Source organism: Aythya ferina (assembly GCF_964211825.1).
Source record: "Aythya ferina genome assembly, chromosome: 1".
Taxonomy (NCBI): Eukaryota; Metazoa; Chordata; class Aves; order Anseriformes; family Anatidae; genus Aythya; species Aythya ferina.
This window is the reverse complement of record NC_140296.1, coordinates 124,419,331-124,437,497: the sequence shown is the minus strand read 5'-3', so window position 1 is coordinate 124,437,497 and position 18,167 is coordinate 124,419,331. Positions and strand designations below refer to the sequence as shown.

Genomic DNA, 18,167 nt, shown 5'->3' with positions numbered 1-18,167 from the left:
AGTGTGGCCAAAACTGCATTTCAAGCCTAAAGGAGCTGATTTGGCCAATAGCACCCAGGAGCTGGGGGAAGTTGTGTCTGTGAAATGGGTCGTGGCTTACTGCCTGTAGAGTGGCCTGAACACAGTAGTTGTGACAAAGTTTGTCCTTCTGAGCAGCAAGTCACCCCTGACAGCTCTGTGTAATCAAATCCCTCCAGATGTCTGCAGAAACTGGGACTCTTTTCCAGTCTCCAAAGCTGCAACACACTGCATGCTGGATTGGCCTGGGTAAAGGAAACAGCTCCAGTAAAATGTTGTGTGTCTTACTGAGCTAGCTAGTAAATATAATTTTACAGTGTATGTATTACATGCAAAAGATCTCTTTGACGATGATGCAACTGCTGGGAGAGAGCAGTGTACCTATTTTTGTACACAGGAATACCAAAAACAGTTAAATAGGTGTATCATGACAGATAAAGAGGTATCAATGGGCAGAAGTCTAGACAACAAGGGGAAGAATATCGTAATTGTGTAAGAGAATCACAGCAGACAAGGCAGGCAGCCAAAGGTATGTTGAGTTCAGTCCTGGGAAGGGGGTGAGACCAGAGGGCACTGAGATAGGACCTCCCCAAGCTTCATCTTGCTGCCATTACCCTTCTTTATATTAGCTGCTACTACTAGGGAGCCTTTGGCTCCATTCTGTTTTTAACTCCCTTCCAGATATCTGTATGAAATAAATATGAACAACTAATATGGGGTGGAAACTAGCTATCCTGCAGGTAACAGAAATATGGTAGGATACCAGTCATCACTGGTATTAAAATATCCTGCTGTTCAGACTGATAGAAATGAAGAACAAAAATAGTGCATTAGGTGAAACTGAGGAAAAAATTCAAAATAGGTGCTTTTTTTGTGGTGCAGCTCAGAGACAACTGTGAACAACTCCAGTTCGTAATTGGATATGTAGAGAGAGTGCTAATACTGGGTGATAAATCCCAGTAGGAGCTGTACTACCATGGGAAACTAATTTCACGTTTAATGACTGGAGAATAATCTCTGATAATCATAGTGGTGCTTAGGCCTGTAAGTCTCAACATGACAGGACAAATTCCTTCACAAAACAGTCACTGAGCCTACAAAAGATTTGTTAGTTGTAAATAGCAGTTAAGTCATAGAGCAGGTGGTCATTAAAAATAAATTTGGAGCACATGATCATAATTTGCTTACATATAAATGAAGCAGGAAGCTGAATAAAAATAGGTCTGTACAGTACTTGGAGGTTTTGCTTCAAAAGGGAAACAAACAAACAAACAAACAAATAAATAAATACAGGAAATGAGAGAAGTCTTTGAAGTGGACCATAGCAGTGAGGGAACTGGATGTGAGAGAAGCCCAGAATTGCTGTGAGGGACGTACAGCGATCATGGAAATTGCACCCCAGGAGGAAAAAAAAAGCTCTTTGTGGTTACTAGGATCAATGGTCACAACGTTATTGAATATAAGTGATGAATAAGGAGATAGGTTGTCAAAGAAAATTCTTCTTCAGTTGTTTGTAGACATAATGTGATGTTAATCTAGAAAATTAATTTTTAGAAGAGAAAGTTTTTCATACAGGTAAATAACTTAACAAGGAAGGATAAAGTGACTGTACAAAGAGGACGAGGCCAAGAATAACAATACTTGTTGCTGATACGTAGCCTTAGTCTTCAACCAGAAAAGTTATACCTAATGGAGCAGATGAAAGTAATGAATGAGGGTACAGGAACCACATCTGATTAGAAAGCAAAGCTAATGTTACTGTGATGAAACTAAGAAAACAAAATAAGACATGGATTTTGATGCATTTTTTAACCATATTTTTTATTATTATTCTTAAGAAAGCAACAAGGAGTTACACAGTTTTGCAAAATAACATACATTGTACAGATAAACTTCACCTTATCTGGGTTCAGTTGGTTTTGGGAAATAGAGGCCTGGAGAGTAATTTCTCAGTCCAGCCTGGATGTACGTGTCAGTAGGTAACCTACCCTTTCACCCCTGAAGAAATATCATCCCGTGTTAATGTATAACACTGATAGGGAGCTTCCAGCCCCTTCTCCAAGCATTTATCCAGAAAATCTGCTGTTGGCAGCAAATGGTGAGTGCACAGGAATGTCAAAACTGGAGGCTCTTCGTGGTTTCACAGTGGCCTCTTAGCTTGCACTTCAACAATACATTGGCTGAATATTCTAACCCAGAAAAGAGGTTGTGCCACAGAGTGAGGTTCACTGTAAAAGTTACAATTCAAAATAGAGTCTGCAGTTCACTGAGTTCACTAGGCTCATCTTACTTTGTCAGTAGAAACCAAATAATATAATCTCTCTATTCCCCTTAATATCCCCGTAGGTCTTTGCTGCTCTAAATGTCACCCCTATCCTCCTAGCATCTCTTGAATTCAAACATTTCCTCCTAGCGTATTTGAAGCCCCATCCACATCCCTCTTCCCTCCATTCCTGTGCCCTTTTACCTTTCTCCATTTGCCTCTCCCCATGACACCCACATTTAGTCAGCTGTCCTCTAACCAAACCACTTACCTTTCTTCTTTCCAGTCTTCCCATTCTCTTGCCCTGAGTCTTTTTGCCTTGCTCTGACCTCTCTGATTTCCATGGTGCTATCATTTCAGTTCCAATTCTTCCAACGAGAGGAAACACCACAAAATCTGTCAGCCTTATTTATCTGAACTTTCCATCAGTCAAGCTCCAAGCTTAAATTAGGAGCCTAAGGACCTGCTGAATCCAAACCATAGCCTCTCTTTTTACACTAAGCCAGCATTATGCTCACGCAATGCTCAGGCAAATTCTGTTTCTTGCAGCTCCCCAAAAGCTTCTGCTGACTCTACTAATGAGTGGGACTATCAACACTGAGCTAGCTTGGCATGCCTCCTCTGATTAAACTGATTGCATCTGACACCAGCCCACAGCTCTCCTCTAGCGTTAAATGAGAGGTAAAATATGAAGTGGCTACCAGCTGGCATTTGCTAGTTGGGTATGTGCTGTTCTGGAAGTGACCTCCACCTCCTTGTACTGTCTTCCCTCTCCTGGGGTTGGATTAACCAGGCTAACCTGAAGATCACTGCAGATTATAGCTTGCACCGTATATGCTTAAGGCAAGATCGTAAATGAATCTTGTTGACTCAATCAAATTTACAGCTTACAGAAATATACATGGGTATTCATGGGGGTGAATTTGTCTCTTTCTCTGTGAATTAACACCTTGTGTCTCTCCAGTGTATCTTGTAGTAGTACTAGAAAGAAAATGATCCATATCTAGTTTCCTAGATGTTGTATCTATACCCCAAGAGGTAGAAGTTGCAGCATCCTTATCTCTAACCCACACCTTTAGCTATCTCACTTTGGCTGAGATTGCATCCTCTCTGTACCTGATGCTGGCACCTCCTGGTTGGGGAAGAAGCAAGGCCAGTGGCAATGAGGCTGGAATTTAAATCACGAGATCTCCAAGAAAAGGGAGATATAAGAGCAAAACCCACTGGCATTGACAGAAGTAGGCCAGAATCAGAATAGCAGCAATGCTGGAGGTGAAATGAGCCTGATTCACACCTACCATAAACCACTATTTCTCCAGTTTACATAAACTAAGTAGCTGATCAGATGGTTCATAGGTTGGACTTTTTAGTGGTCTCTTATACCAGCCATGAACACTGATTTACTCTCAGAAGCTATCCTTTAAGGGTCTTTTTTTTTTTTTTTTTTTTTTTTCTCTCTGAACTGTCCATAATTTTGACTGCCTCTATTTTTAAGCACCAAGTATAGATGCTGGCACCTGATTCTTGGACAGCTGTGGTCTACAGTTTGGTGCTGAGCTTCTTTCAAAATCAGGCACATGACACGTGGAGGAGGAGGAGGCTATAAAGGCAGCCAAAAAAGCTGGATAACTGCATGTTCTCACCTCTGACAACTTCCCTGCTTAAAACAGAGGGCAATAATACTGGGTGACCCGTTTCATGGGTTTTGAAGACAAGGTGAGTATCATGGATGTTCTGAGGACAGGTGTGTGTTTTTGCAAGCAACTTTAAAGGATGGCCAGTTTGTTTTTGCAAAGAGGTTAAGGCACAAGGCAAAGGAACAGAGCACCTGACTTTAGCTGCACTTGGCCCAGCTCGCATCCCCTGTGTTCATTTGCTTCTGTTGCATAAAATTGGGGTGCAACTTGTATTTTCTACAGGGCACCTGTGCAGACAGGTTTATGGGTGAAGCATGATGAGACTTCCTAAAAAAAGATCTCTAGGGGAAGAAAATTGATTTAAAAATAAAAAATAAGAATCTGTCACTACTGCTACTCCTCCTCCTGATGTCAGGACCAACCCACCATCCCCACAGCTCAGATTATGTTATCCTGAGGGCATGTGTCTGGTGAAGAAATCATCCTCATAAGGTAAAATCTCAAGAGGACCTTTTGAGCTGCAAGGACAGTGCAGCTCATGCCTTCAGTACCCAGCACCCAGCTCAGGTTCATCAGCAACAATGAATGGCAGCCTCCGTCAATAAGAGAAGGCTCTTTGCATGGCCAGCCTTATCCCGCATCTGCATCAAAACCAAGAATCACAGGTGCAGCATATCTCCATCCATCAATGCCCATTTTCAACTCAACAGCCTCATTTATTGTCTCAACAAACATATTTTATTTTTAAATTGGTGTACTTATTAAAAAATCAACCAAATCCTAATCACTTTTCTGCTGTATAAAAAAAAAATATCTTTTTACTCCAGACCATTTAACTGAAGCAATCATTATTCACACCATTGCTGAATGGGTTGCTGAACACCTTTTCTTTTACATAACAAACAAACATTCTTTGACAAATTGTTTATGACTACAGTTTGCAATTTACAGTTGCAAAACTGAATAGGTGAGGCATTCTAAAAGTGTCTTCAGGTATTTTTTGATGGCTTTAATGGCTTTAAAACATAACACACACAAAAAAATTATTAACTAAAAAAAGGAAAAAGTCAATTGAGCCCCTAAACAGCCAGGTTTGCTATCTGGTTATTTCCAACAAAGAGCACATTTGTTTGCTTTGGTTTGGTTTTGATGTTGCCACAAGCTCAGCTTTAAGCTTGCATTGCCTAAAGGATGGTTTGTGGTTGTGTGGTGCTATCCTGAGTCTTCAATGGAGTTTTAATTAATTGAGTGCAATTTTGGGGGTGTCTTTCCTTTGCCCATGTCCCCAGAGACATTAGCAATCCTTAGGTCTGCCAGGTGAGAGGGCATCTGTCTGTGCTCCCAGAGCTCAGCTTTCCAGCCACAGGTAAGGCGTTTTGTATCTTTTCAAGCTAGGTACACTAACTGCTCTTGCTTCTCTCAGGGACACGGAGTTAGGAGCAGCAGCCTGTCTTCAAGGATGCAAAGATGCTGTGTTCAAACAATATCCTTAGTGCTTTCTCCAGGGTGCTTTATTAAGCAGAAAACAGAAAAATAAACAGAAAGCACAAGACATCAGTGAGCAGTGTGCCAGAACTCTTTGGATGAAGTTTTAACAATTAAAATAATGCAGGGAGGAAAAAAGAAATCGCAGGATGTTCCAAATGCAGCTGGGGAGATGCCAGTTTTGTCCTTCCAAAGGAGAGTTAGAAGCAACTATCTTTACATCCAGCTTCCCAGAGCTTCTTTTAAGGGACACTGAAAGGAGCGGGTCAGAGGAGAAGCTGGTTGCTCAGACCTTGCGCTTGAAGGTGGAAACCAAAGTCTTTTGAACGGGCTCTCGAGCCTCGCACATGCCAGTCAGCAGCACAGGGTCCGTCTTGTGCTCCACTTTGTAGAACGGGCACTTCTTCAGGTGCTCTGACATGCACGCCACCTCGCTGTGCTTCCACCTGTTAACTCTGGAGAAGAGGCTGCTGAACTGCCAGGTCTGGGTGGCGATAGGGAAGGAGAGAGAAATCGGGGAGGGAACACTGGTATGTTAGTAAAAACAGAAGAGGATTTTCAGAAAAATATATATATGTCTGTAGTGGGTATGCGTTACTTGTACTGGTTAGTGAAAACCAGACCACGCAGGGCTGTACAACAAGTGTAGTCTGCATTGTTACGTACCTCACACTTGTTGTTTTTGCTGCTTTAGTCATCACCTGCCATTTTTAACAGGAAAGCACAGTTTTTGGTGCCAATTTAGTGCTGGGCATGAGGAAACCCAGGATAGCTGACCACCACAACATCACATGTGAGGTGGGGTCCAAGGTGCTTATAGGTGTATCCAATGATAATTATAAGGCAGAGTGACTACGGGATGCTTGTGTGATACGTATCTCAAAGAAACCTGACTTCATAAAGACCTTCCAAAGTCTTTATCAGTAACTTCAAAGGAAGGAACATTATAACACTGCTGTTACTCACCCCACCCCAGAACAAGCCTGGAAAAATCTAAGGTTAAGGTCATTCCTAGAAGAGTTACAAGCTTGTAAAAAACAGAAATGTGCAATTAAAATTTTCTGATTCTGTTTGCAGTGTTACCATGTGTCATTTACTGATACACCACCATGTAGTGATAAGACCGTGGATAAGTCACTTGAATATTTCCTGTATACCATTAAATCAAATGAATTTTTAAAGTCATAGTTTAGAAATGTTTCTTTCTGTGGAAGGACAGTATGTGGATGTGCTGCACTTAAAGTTACCTAAGCCTGTCCTGTTTCTATATAATCATAGCTATCATACAAAGTAGACAATAAATTCAGATTAATTATAAATGGGATGTTTTCAAGCAGAATCTGTGCACTGAATACAAGATTCCTGCATGGTCAGTACAGAGGGCTGACAAGAAAGGGTTTAGACAGCCTTTAAATTCAAGACTGCTGGTTTTAAGTTGTGCAACAGTAACTGGAGTTAATTGGAACTGGAGTTAATTAGACCAGGTGGAATTTCTTCCTTTTGCTACTGGAAGCTTCATCCTCCAGTAAATGGTCACAGTGGCTAACTCCTGTTTGGATTTGGCTGATTCAGCTTGCAGTCACTGTACTTGTTGCATTTGACACACTTCCACACAGCAACCTTTTCTCTAAATTGGAGAGACATGAATTTGATGGATCAACTCCTTAGTGGGTAAGGAATTGTCTGGATTTGGTTGCATTCACAGAGTTGCTGTCAATGGCTCCATGTCTGGGTGGAGATCAGCAATGAGTGGTGTTCCTCAGGGTCGATATTGGGACCAGTGTTATTTAACATCTTTGTTGGTGACATGGACAGTGGGACCAGTGCACCCTCTGCAAGTTTGCTGATGACACCAAGCTCTGTGGCATGTTCAACACACTGGAGAGATGGGATGCCATCCAGAAAGACCTGGACAGACTTGAGAGGTGGGCCTGGGTGAACCTCATTGAGTTCAACAAGGCCAAGTGCAAGGCCCTGCAACTGGGTCAGGGCAATCCCAAACACAAATACAGGCTGAGTGGAGAGCAGCCATGTGGAGAAAGGCTTGGGGGTATCAGTGGATGAAAAACTAAACATGAGTTGGCAGTGTGCACTTGCAGCCCAGAAATCCAACCGTGTCCTGGGCTGCATCAAAGGAAGTGTGGCCAGCAGGTCAAGGGAGGTGATTCTCCTCCTCTGCTCTGCTCTTGTGAGACCCACACAGAGTGCTACCTTCAGCTCTGGGGCCTCCAGCACAAGAGGAATGAGGAATTGTTAGAGGGGGTCCAGAGGAGGACCACGAAAATGACCAGAGGGCTGGAGCACCTCTCCTAGGAAGACAGGCTGAGGGAGTTGGGGTTGTTTAGCCCAGAGAAGAGAAGACTCTGGGAAGACCTTATAGCAGCCTTCTGGTACCTAAAGGGGGCCTACAGGAAAGATGAGGAGGGACTCTTTGTAAAGGAGTGTAGTGATAAAACAAGGGGTAATGGTTTTAAGCTAAAAGAAAATAGATGTAAATTAAACATCAGAAATAAACTATTTACTATGATTATGATTCCAAAACCCTGTCGGATTGATGTGAATGCCTGAGCTCCTTTCACAGTCACATCTAGTTCTTTACCCTTCAGTGTACTCTTGTATCAGCTTGTAAAGAATAAAACAAAAGGGTGAACTGCAAGTTCTTTAAAACCATCTATGTGACCTTTAAGTATCAGGAATTCTCAGCTCCTAGTGCCTAAATACGGTGCAAATGCAAACAGGTTACTCAAGACGAGCTTGGGTGGGGACCTGCAGCTAGGAAGTAGATACCCACTTACACCTTCCTGCCTTTGCTAGATGTACTGCACTCTATAGCACCGACCACCCAGGACACATTGGGCTGCAAATTCTTAACCTCATGAACCTTCTCCCTACCTACATGCTTATATGCAGCATCACTTGCTATGCTTGTGTGTTATCTGGTGATACCCCCTGGCTGTCCTTTCCCCAGTGTTGCAGTCACTTGCCTTTCTGCGAGCTTTCCATGAAGTACCACCATGGGAATATCTTTTCTTCTCCCAGACCAGCAGGACCATTCCCCTCTCTTGAAGTAGAGTGGCACAGATGTCCCTCATCAGCACTGACACTTGCGATAGCTGAGATAAACTGAAGCTGTCCAGGAACCCAGCAATGTACTTCAGCACTTCCAGTGGGAGGCTGCTCAGCAAATCCTTGTTTCTCCCTCGATTGTCCACTGTGTAACTGCATTTCCCTGACTCAGCAAGGAGGGTGTCAACCTCTGGTTTAATAGCAAATGTCTTGAGAAGCTTGCTGTATATCACCTTGGCCTTATGTCCATCAGGGCGGAAGTGATTTTGAACAAAAGTACATCCCAAGTAGGCCAGTGGACAGCGATGCTGAAACCATCCATCCAGACATGACTGGATATCAGCATGCACATTCTTGAAGTGGGATGCAAACTCGTCTCTCCTGAAGAAATGACTGCAAGTGAATGTGAAAGCTGAACTGCTTTTGTTGTGTCTTCTGGTTACACATTCAGTGTACAGCTCCACGTGGAGTTCTGGTTGGCTTTTTTCATCCAGAACATCTGCTAGAACAGCATTGGAGGAGAAAGGCTCCAGGGGAAAGCTGTAAGTCTGTGTTGCAAAGTCTACAAACAGTCCATCGATACCCCTTGCTTCGGAGATCTCATGGCCTTTCAGTTCTTTTTCCAATGCACACAGCAGTGTGGCTTGAACTACGTTTGCTGTAGGCAGTTCTTCTGGACTTATTCCCAAATCTGAGGTATCCACCGACTTGTCTGAAGTTGGCATCTTGTGTCCCAGTGCATCTCCTAGCCGTGCTCTTTTGCCACAGTAACTAACTGGCACTTTGAAGGTGTAGACCGTCTTCACCTCCTGAGCTTCCAAGTTCCCATACACAAAGTCTTTTTCTTTCGGAGTGCAAGCAGCTAGCTGGCCAAAGCGGATGAGCATTCCCCCGTGATGTACCAGATACATGTTGTAATCGGCTACACCAACTTCTTTCTTCAGCCTCTCCAGGACCCCTTCTTGCCAAGGAGCCAGCCCTGTCATTTCTTTATTTGGTGTTACTTGTTCAGGCTGTTGGTCTTTAGCTTCTTCTGCATTACCAGGCGTTTCCTTTGCCTTCTCTGCAGAGCTGGCAGCACAAGGTCCTGATGCTGTTTTCTTGGAAGCCTCCTCTGTATTTTTTCCCTTGCCAGCTGCTGAGCCCGTTACCTTGCACGCCAAGAGCTCTTTGCTGAAAATGTTCTCCCAGGTTTTGTAACTCCCCAGATCCATTCCTTCCTTGTCCTTTGCCAAATCTTCACGCTCACGTTGGCTGAGCTCAGATGCTGGGTCATTGCCCTCTTGGGAACCACAGGCTAATCCTCCCACAGCACCTTCTTCCCCACCCATGGCTTCATCCATTAGCTCTTCCACTTCATCATATCTCCTCCACTCTGGAAACAAGTCGGCTACCCTCAAACTCCTGAATAGTATCTTCTGGTCTCTGAGCGCCAATGCCGTGTCCAGACACTCCTCACTCAAGGTCTCCTTCATAATGTTCTTGTGGAGGGTTGTGTCTGAATCCACGTTTGGCCAGCGATTCCACTCCATCGAGCAGCAGACAACGCTGGCTGGACAGACCTGAAGGTGCTTTGCCAGCTTAAAGCGGGCCATGGAAAAAGGACAGCCATAGTCTGAGTTGAGGCAGGGCACCTGCTCCAAGGGGCAGAGCAGCTGGTGCTCCTCCTCCTTGCACATGTGGAAGGTGGCTCCGCAGTGAAAGCGGCAGCTGATCACCATGCAGGAGACGGAGGGCTCGATCGGCGCGCGGCAGTGCCGGCTGAAGCATTTCTCACAATGCCTGTGCTGCCCAGGGGGAGTTTTCTGAGCCCTGTGCTGGACGTAGAAAAGACAAGAGTTACTGCTTGGAGGGGCAAGGAAGGACACAGACCACCGGTGCCTGTGCCCATGCCTGGTTTCTGCGAGTTAGATGCTCACATGCACTCCTAGCAGGAATAAGGCTGTGGGTAAATGATACCCAGCTCTGATAAGCACTCATCCCCACAGGACAGTGTGCCCTGACAGCATCATGGATATCAGTGAGACCTCAGCACTCTTTGCTCTTAGCCCAGCAGAGACAGCAAAGATTTGAGAATGAGATGTTTTCTGCCTCAATATTTGTGCTGATGCTGCCTATTGCTTATTGCTGAAATCAATACTGCTGCAGGCACAGAGAGGGTGCTCCCCCACTTCCTTGATATGATTTGAATGGGAAAGGTGATATTCCTTTTTCCTCCCTAGAAAAATCAGCTGGTCATTTGGCCCACGTCTTGTCATACCTTCCTCATCCCACCATGGACATGAATGGTCACAAATGAACCAACTGCAACTGCCCTACGTTTTTTTAGTTCATCCTATATACTTACAAGTCAGTGTCAAACAAGACCCAGAACTGGATAGGTGATCCTGAGGTGATCATATTTTAGATTCAGTTTATGAAGGTGTTAGTGGTGCCACAGCGGCCCAGAAAATAGGGAACAGTCCCAGGCAACAAGAACAGAAATAAACAAAACCAGACTCCATTTCATAAATTCAGCTGCCACCTGGCAGGCCCATTAATTTAATGTTTTGCAACTCACAGACTGGATGAAAAGAACAAGTTGAGGATGCCAAAACAAATGTCTCAGAAATTTCAACCAGCCTTATCATATAAAAAGGCTAAATGTTTTCTTAAGGAAGAATGCATTTCAGTTTTCACACCCCCATATTAACATGGTTTCAAAAATATATGTATTCTTTTGCTTTTCTCTCCCTAAAAATGTTGAAATGAAAAGGACATACCATTTACCTGAGGTCCAACAGCAAAAAGACGAAGTACAAGAATATGGAGTACAGAGACCCTTACAGAAAAAAATATCACTGCCATATTACTAGCTTTGTGTCAGAATGAATCACTCATCTGCTTTGGTTTCATTGTTGTGTTTTCCACTCTTTCCCAGTAAATCAATTAAATCACTTTAATTAGCTGAAAATAATACATTTATGAGGCCTGTCTCCAAAAGTTATCAGTGCACCTTGCTTATAATATCCCCACCCTTGCAAGAATTCCAGGCAAAGAATATTACTCCTCCCTAAAAATGAGAAAACAGAAGCACAGAATTTGGCAGCAACTAAATAGAGATGGTCATTAGCATGAGGCATGTCTTCTTTTGTCATAAAAAAATAAGAACATAACAAGAAAATAACAAACAACAGTCTGGGTCGGACCAGTGGTCCATCCAGCCCTGCACTGTCCTTCTACAATGCTCATAAGAGGTGAACCTTGTTTAGGGGGAACATGTAGGAGCTTCTGTGGATCCACAGGACTTTTCCCTTCATATGCTCTCAGCATCCACAGTTGCTGTACTGGAGACCTAGAAGCTGCCCAGTCCTTGTACTGCTTGGAGCTACTTCCCTGGATAACTTGATCTGGTAACAGCAACTTAGCCCAAAGAATAGCTGCTGCAAGTAGAAAACTCCATGCTTTCTGACTTTTCCTTTGCTGTAAAGGGTGGTTAGCCAGGGCTTTTTATTTATTTATTTATTTATTTATTTATTTATGTGCTTATGTATTTATTTGTCATGAAAATGAGAAAAAGATCTTTGATTCATCTTCCCACCATGCTTCCTATGCAGTAGGACCTACCATAGCTCAACACAGTTCCATTCCATCCATCACAGTCTCCAAAACTGACCAAAACCTGTTTAAATCCCCTTACTGAATCAACCCTATTCCCTCTCCATCCTAACTACTAAAGGAGCAAGTCTTTTCTGATACCTTCACCAAGGGACTGAAGACAGCAAAGCAGAAAAGCAGTATTTCATGACTGTTCATAATAATGTTCCCTGCTTGTCTTGGGAAGCACAGGGTTCTGCCCAGGGCTGACACCACAACGCTGGTCAGCATGGCCCCAGACAGATTCAGCCCCTAAATAAATGTCATTTAGGACAACATCCATCCTGCTTTAGGCTGTTTAGTGACATCTACATTTATGCAGCTCAGGGAAGAAAGAGATGCAGATGGATTTATTTCACATTGGCAGCATCCTTGCTACTGTCATTCTTGTAGCATTTTGCTGCAAATATAATCTCTAAAAATAGTCCCAGCTATGACTCGCGTAAGGTCAGAGGAAGGCTGGGTACATTACACTGAAACAAAAACATGAATGTATGAACAACACTTTCCACTGCAAAACTAGCTATTAGAGAGAAATAACTGATAAATAAGAACACATCTGAAGCGCAGGCCTTACGGTTCTCCAAAAACACAAAAAGGGCTGATTGTGAAGTTTCTGGAGAGGAGCCTGCTTTCACACTGTTGTGTGCTGAAACCAACCACACTAGAATCACATGGAGAAAAAGGAAATATACATTTTGCTTGTGAACAATGACCACATCACAGCATTCACATCTAGAATCAGTCTTCATGATTACTCAGATTTGCCATTTTTCGTTCATTTTACCCCATCTCTAAATTGTACATGCTGTTCAGTCAGAAAAAAATATTTTTCTCTCTCTCTTCTGATTGTCAGATCTGTGAAGTTAGGAGACAGGGAGAAGTGAGAGAGAATTTTTCTGATATGTATTAGGGTTTGAATGCTTCTGTTCTGACAAGACAATAATCATGAGCTCTGTATTTTAACTGATGATTAGCTCCATCTCTTAGTTGTTGATGTCATTGTCAATACAGATACAACAGCTTTTCAAAACACTTGACAGAAAATTTACCAATTCTTGCCTCAGTAAGTGATACATTAACATCCAGAGGCAGATAACACACAGATATGTCAGGTAATAAAACACTTCTCTAAACCGACATACATCTTGTTTCACTGCAACTTGCAATGTTTTTGAAGGGCTGCTTTAAAAAAAAAAAAAAAAAAAAAAAAAGAACAAAATTTTTTACTTGAATCATGCTTAAGGTGCTGTGGAATGAAAAGATGCAAACTCCCATCCACAGTCTGTCCACTTTGGTAAATCTTTATTTTTAGACTGTCATGACAGCAAATCAAGTAAGGTTTAAAAATATACAGCCACCTTTTAAACTACAGATATGTCTGTGTCTGAAGTAGATCTGTTCAGTGACAATAACTTGTAGTTTATAAATCAATTATAATTTATTTTCAGTAAATGCATATTAAATTTAGTTGCAGTTATTGAGCTAAAACAACACAAATGTTTCCTTATTTGGTATTTGTTCTGTGTAGGTGACTGATAATATGACATACTAAAATTGCACATCATATCTGAACTCTTCTTGCAGATTCAAGGGATGCCTCCCATTTTAAGAAACCATTTTAAAAGGCCATCATAAACCCCAGACAATTATCTAGCAGACTGCCTCTGAGATCTGATTACCAATGAACACAAAACAATCTTTCTAAGATTTACAACATGATAAGCATCTCTTAAAAATCTCTGGGAAGTTTTCATCCAAACACTGGAGCCAAGAATGTTAGAGTTACATATAATATTACAACAAAAAAAATATTTTAAAGGAATGTGAAGTATGTAGGGCAGATAGCAGTTATTTACTATTTCTTTTAATCCCTGTTACCCAGTCACAGTGTATATCTTGTTTTCAGCATAATACCTAAATCTTGGGGTGAATGTAGAGTTACTAATTTCCTTACAGGGTTTTTCAATATATTTACTACCGTAGTATCTGAGTGGTTCACAAGTGATAATGAATTTTTCTTTGCAGTACTAGAGGTGCACTTGAGGTTAAAAGACATTGGTACTTCCATCTGACAGATGTAGAATTAGAGTGTAGAAAGACAAAAGCAAATATAATTAAATATAATAGTTTATGTAAATAAAACAAAAGCAAAGCATGGGGATGCCCAGGTTCTGATGTCTCACCTGCCTGGCAGAGGCAACAATAGAATCACATTTTCTAGAAAATCCAAGCCTCTCTAAACTAGAGATTTTATTCTCTTTGTGTGCAGTGCACCTCCTCAGTCACCACAACCTGAACAACCTCAGCAAGAAATCAGGCTTGGGTCTCCAGTCACAGCACAGACATGTTTATTTCTGGGAGCCGAGGAAGAAAACACTATGCCAGTGGAAACTGCATGTTTATGTAATTCCTAGGAGACTAAGTTTTCTAACATCCTGCCCTTCATTACAAAATAAAAAGCAAATCCGAGAATGTCACCATCTGGAGTCACAGTGACCTCTAAGTGAGTGACGCCCCACATCTTCGCAGCCAGGTCACTGTCATGGCATGCCTGCTCTGCAATTGCCATTCAGACTGATCTCACAAGCACATTGCCAGCCAGGCTTCAGATGAGCCGGGTAGTGAATATGGCACAGCTCAGGGTACGTGCAAAGGGAGAATAGAAAGTGGAGATGAAATCATTATCAGTAATACTAACAAACTTCTATCGAGTGTGTGCAAGGCATAGTTGCCTGGAGTCTTAACCCTTGAACAAGTTCATACAGATTTTACAGGGGCACTTTGATGCCAGGGCAATCCTTCTCATGAACCTCAAGTCCCTGATATAACAGATGAAGATGGAAAAGATGTTCCATGAGACAACTGTCCCATTGGATAAGCCCAAAGATGGAAGGACAAGTGACATTTAGGGAGCTATTCCCTGTATTTTTCAGCTGGAGACCAGCTGACTGAGACTGTGATGTTTTGTGGCAATAACCACTGGTTTGGAGATGCTGAATATGTCGGATTTTCTTTATATGAAGAAATATACTTTAAAATGGCAGGAACAGAGTAGGTCCACAGCACAGTGCATCAGTCAGGCAAAGACTTCAGTTCTGTGCTTTTCCTCCAGATGATGCATGCTACTCAGGTTCCTGAAACAGCACATCAACTTCCCTTCAGCTCCCAAAACACGGCATGAAGGACCATGGAGTAAAAGATAAGCTGTCACATCACCAGACATCCCTTCTCCTGGTAAATCTGTGCTGCATGTGTGCAGTGAAGAGGCACAGAAACTCACTCAGGCCATTTCTATCCAGCCAAATGCACCAGTGCTGCTGAGGGAGGACCAGGGGAGGGTTCAGAGTAATGGGGCACAGGTAACACAGGGCACTGCTGGTAGGAACCCCACGCAGCACTTGTCTGAGCACTGGATCAGCAATATTTCTTGCTCCTCCCTACCTGGAACAACACAGTCACAGCTCATCTAAGACAAACCCACCAAAAAAATCATGCTGATACGGTCCCCTGGGTTCACGTGTGGCACCGGGCAGCACAGCAGCAGGGGCTGAGGAGTGGAGTGGGAAAGGAGGAGACTGTGACAGGCACCCACTCTGCATCTAATGTGAAGGACTGTCCTTGGGAGGGACACAGTTAGGCAAACTCTTACTGTGCATCAGCACCTGGGTTTATGATTTGAGTTCACCAAGTGCCTTAAAATAACATGTTACAGTTCAGTTGAAGCCTGAGAAAAACAAAACAAAACAAAACAAAACAGTTTTGTTTTGGGCTCAGGTTCTATTTTTGTTCCCTGGTAACAATCTCATTAACATACTTTTCTGAAAACTTCTTGAGATAGTCAAGTGAATGGATTTAAGCAAAACAAAAGAAAACCAGCTAAACCCAGATGCCCAGTACAAAGAATGTGAGTGCTCATGGTTAAGATCTAAGTCATAAAAACAAAAGCTAAAAGATTCATGAATAAAAACTGCTAAGCATCCACAACTCTAAAAGGTACAGTAAATAGTACCTGTAATGCTTGTAATTCTTACTTCATCACTGTATTATTTAGTCTGGACTAAAAATGCAGTTTGCAGTCTGAATCTTAAAACTCACTGGATTTTAAGACTTTTTTTTTTTTTTTTTTTTTTTTTTTAGTTTCTTGAAAGTTACATAAATTGAATTTTTGATTTATTATCTGTCATACTACCGAAGTTCCCATTTTAGAGCCAGTATGTTAGTTTTTTAAAACCCCAGATGCAGTGCTGCAAGCCCTGGCTAATCCACCGAATATGTTATGGAGGGTTTTTGTTGTTAGAGCAGCCTGTCACAAAAGTGTTCAGAGTTACCAGCTGCCTCCTTTCTCAGGTGTCACTTGAAGACATCTTGTGTCTGATTATTCTACTTCATCCTAATTACTAAGACTGTTTTGAAGACATCTTGGCTTTCATAGCTTGACACAGTAACCATCGCATTGCATAAGTTTTCACCAATAAAGGCTCCAGCCCTATTTACAAAGCCTTACCTTAATCATAGTGTCCCTGTGTTTGTACCGAACACTTGCACTCTTGGTTTTGCTCAGCTGGGTTGAAGTGAGGTGAGTAAGGGCTAACAAGAAGCAAAGAAAGAAGAGAGAATGAGAGGACACAGAGCAAGCCCAAGTAGAAACATCAAGTAGTTTGGGGATGTTAAAAATAAAACCTGTGCATGTGACTGGGCAGCTCAGCTTTCAGAGCTGTCTCTTCCACTGTATTTGTTAACACTGTCACTACTGGCGTGATACTTAATGGAGAAGATGTAAGAGAGGATGTAAGACGACACTAACCCTGCCCTCTGCCCTGGGTGTTAAGAGGAAAAGATCAGAGCATTTCCCAGAGCCTTGTATGAGTTTCCTGCCATTCTCATCTTTAACCACGCCGCTCCTCTCAGTGCCCACATCAGCCTGTAGTCTCTGCTGTTGCAGCTGTCACTGCGTCCCCTGCTCCTGCTTTCACACACTCCAGCGGTGGGCGCACACAGGATGAGTTGTTGCTTCTCCCTGGTGGGGGAACACCTTGCTGCTGTGGTGGAAGCTCTGAGATCCTAAATCACAGACAGCTTTTTGTTCCACCTTATCTTTCTCTTTCCCTATCTGTGAGACCTCAGTGACGCTGATGGTTTGAAACAGTGCAGGCAACTGTGTTTTCATTTTTAGGTTGAACGAAATGTCAGTAGGCGACAACCAAGGCTTGCTGGTGCCAATTGTAATTTAGTAGTGCTAAATACGGTTAGCAGGCTGGCTCTGTGGCCTTTTTTAGAAAGGGCTGTATTACTGTGGTACCATTTTGTATCATCCCACTGCACTCAGGAAAACGGGCCAGCAGGAATATGTCTAAACCCATATTTCATCCAATCACACTATCACCAATGTGTTTGTCCCTTCCACTTGAACCCCTCACCTCCTAGTTTACAATTACTCTTCAGCCTTGACTCACAGAAGCTTCTTCAATGTTGTCATTGTCTTTTTAGGCTGCTTAAAAACATACTGCTCATATGCTTCACTTTTACACAAATCTGCTTCTCAAAATTCTCTGCTACTGATATAAGAATAAATTCTCCAGCTGAATTAACCCAGATGACAAGTATTCAGTGCTTTAGAAGCAGCTGTTCCCAGAAATGAAGCTATCTTCTATGTTAATTTCATCAGAGAAGGTGACAGAAAACAGGAATTTATCTTTTTTACCTGCAGCACACCATTTGTATTAGCTCAGCTTCATCTGAAACTATACTCTCAGCAAAAACGGGCGAACTTACAGATCTCTGCTGCCACCGTAACTTGTGCTAATTTGACTCAAGATACCTCAGGAACATCAACCGGTAACCAGACCTCCCACTGCAGTACAGGTGTGCTTGCTGGTGGGATGGAAGAAACGCGACTTCTCTGAGAAGAACGAGTAACTTATTTACTTTTTGAGGCAAATACTGCTGGAGAAAGCTGTTGAATGTATGCTTTATTCACCCTTATCTCAATTTTGTGGGTGGAAATACTGTGCCATATGGATGTCCTATGAAACGTATGTTATCTGTGTGATATGTATATG

The 18,167-nt window shown here is 42.5% G+C and overlaps 1 protein-coding gene across 2 annotated transcripts; it reads right to left on the bottom strand.

Moving 5' to 3' along the window:
- Positions 1-1,818: 1,818 nt before the first annotated feature.
- FBXO40 (F-box protein 40) lies at positions 1,819-16,736 on the bottom strand. Of its 2 annotated transcripts, none has more exons than XM_084501391.1 (3): positions 16,613-16,736; positions 8,388-10,286; positions 1,819-5,887 (listed from the first exon to the last, which is right to left on the bottom strand). In XM_084501391.1, the coding sequence occupies exons 1-3, from the start codon at positions 16,619-16,621 to the stop codon at positions 5,690-5,692; spliced, it is 2,106 nt and encodes a 701-aa protein (XP_084357517.1). In that variant the 5' UTR covers positions 16,622-16,736; the 3' UTR covers positions 1,819-5,689. The 2 variants fall into 2 exon arrangements, with proteins under 2 accessions (XP_084357517.1, XP_084357518.1); XM_084501392.1 differs by having other exon boundaries at positions 8,388-10,281; positions 16,613-16,718.
- Positions 16,737-18,167: the final 1,431 nt, after the last annotated feature.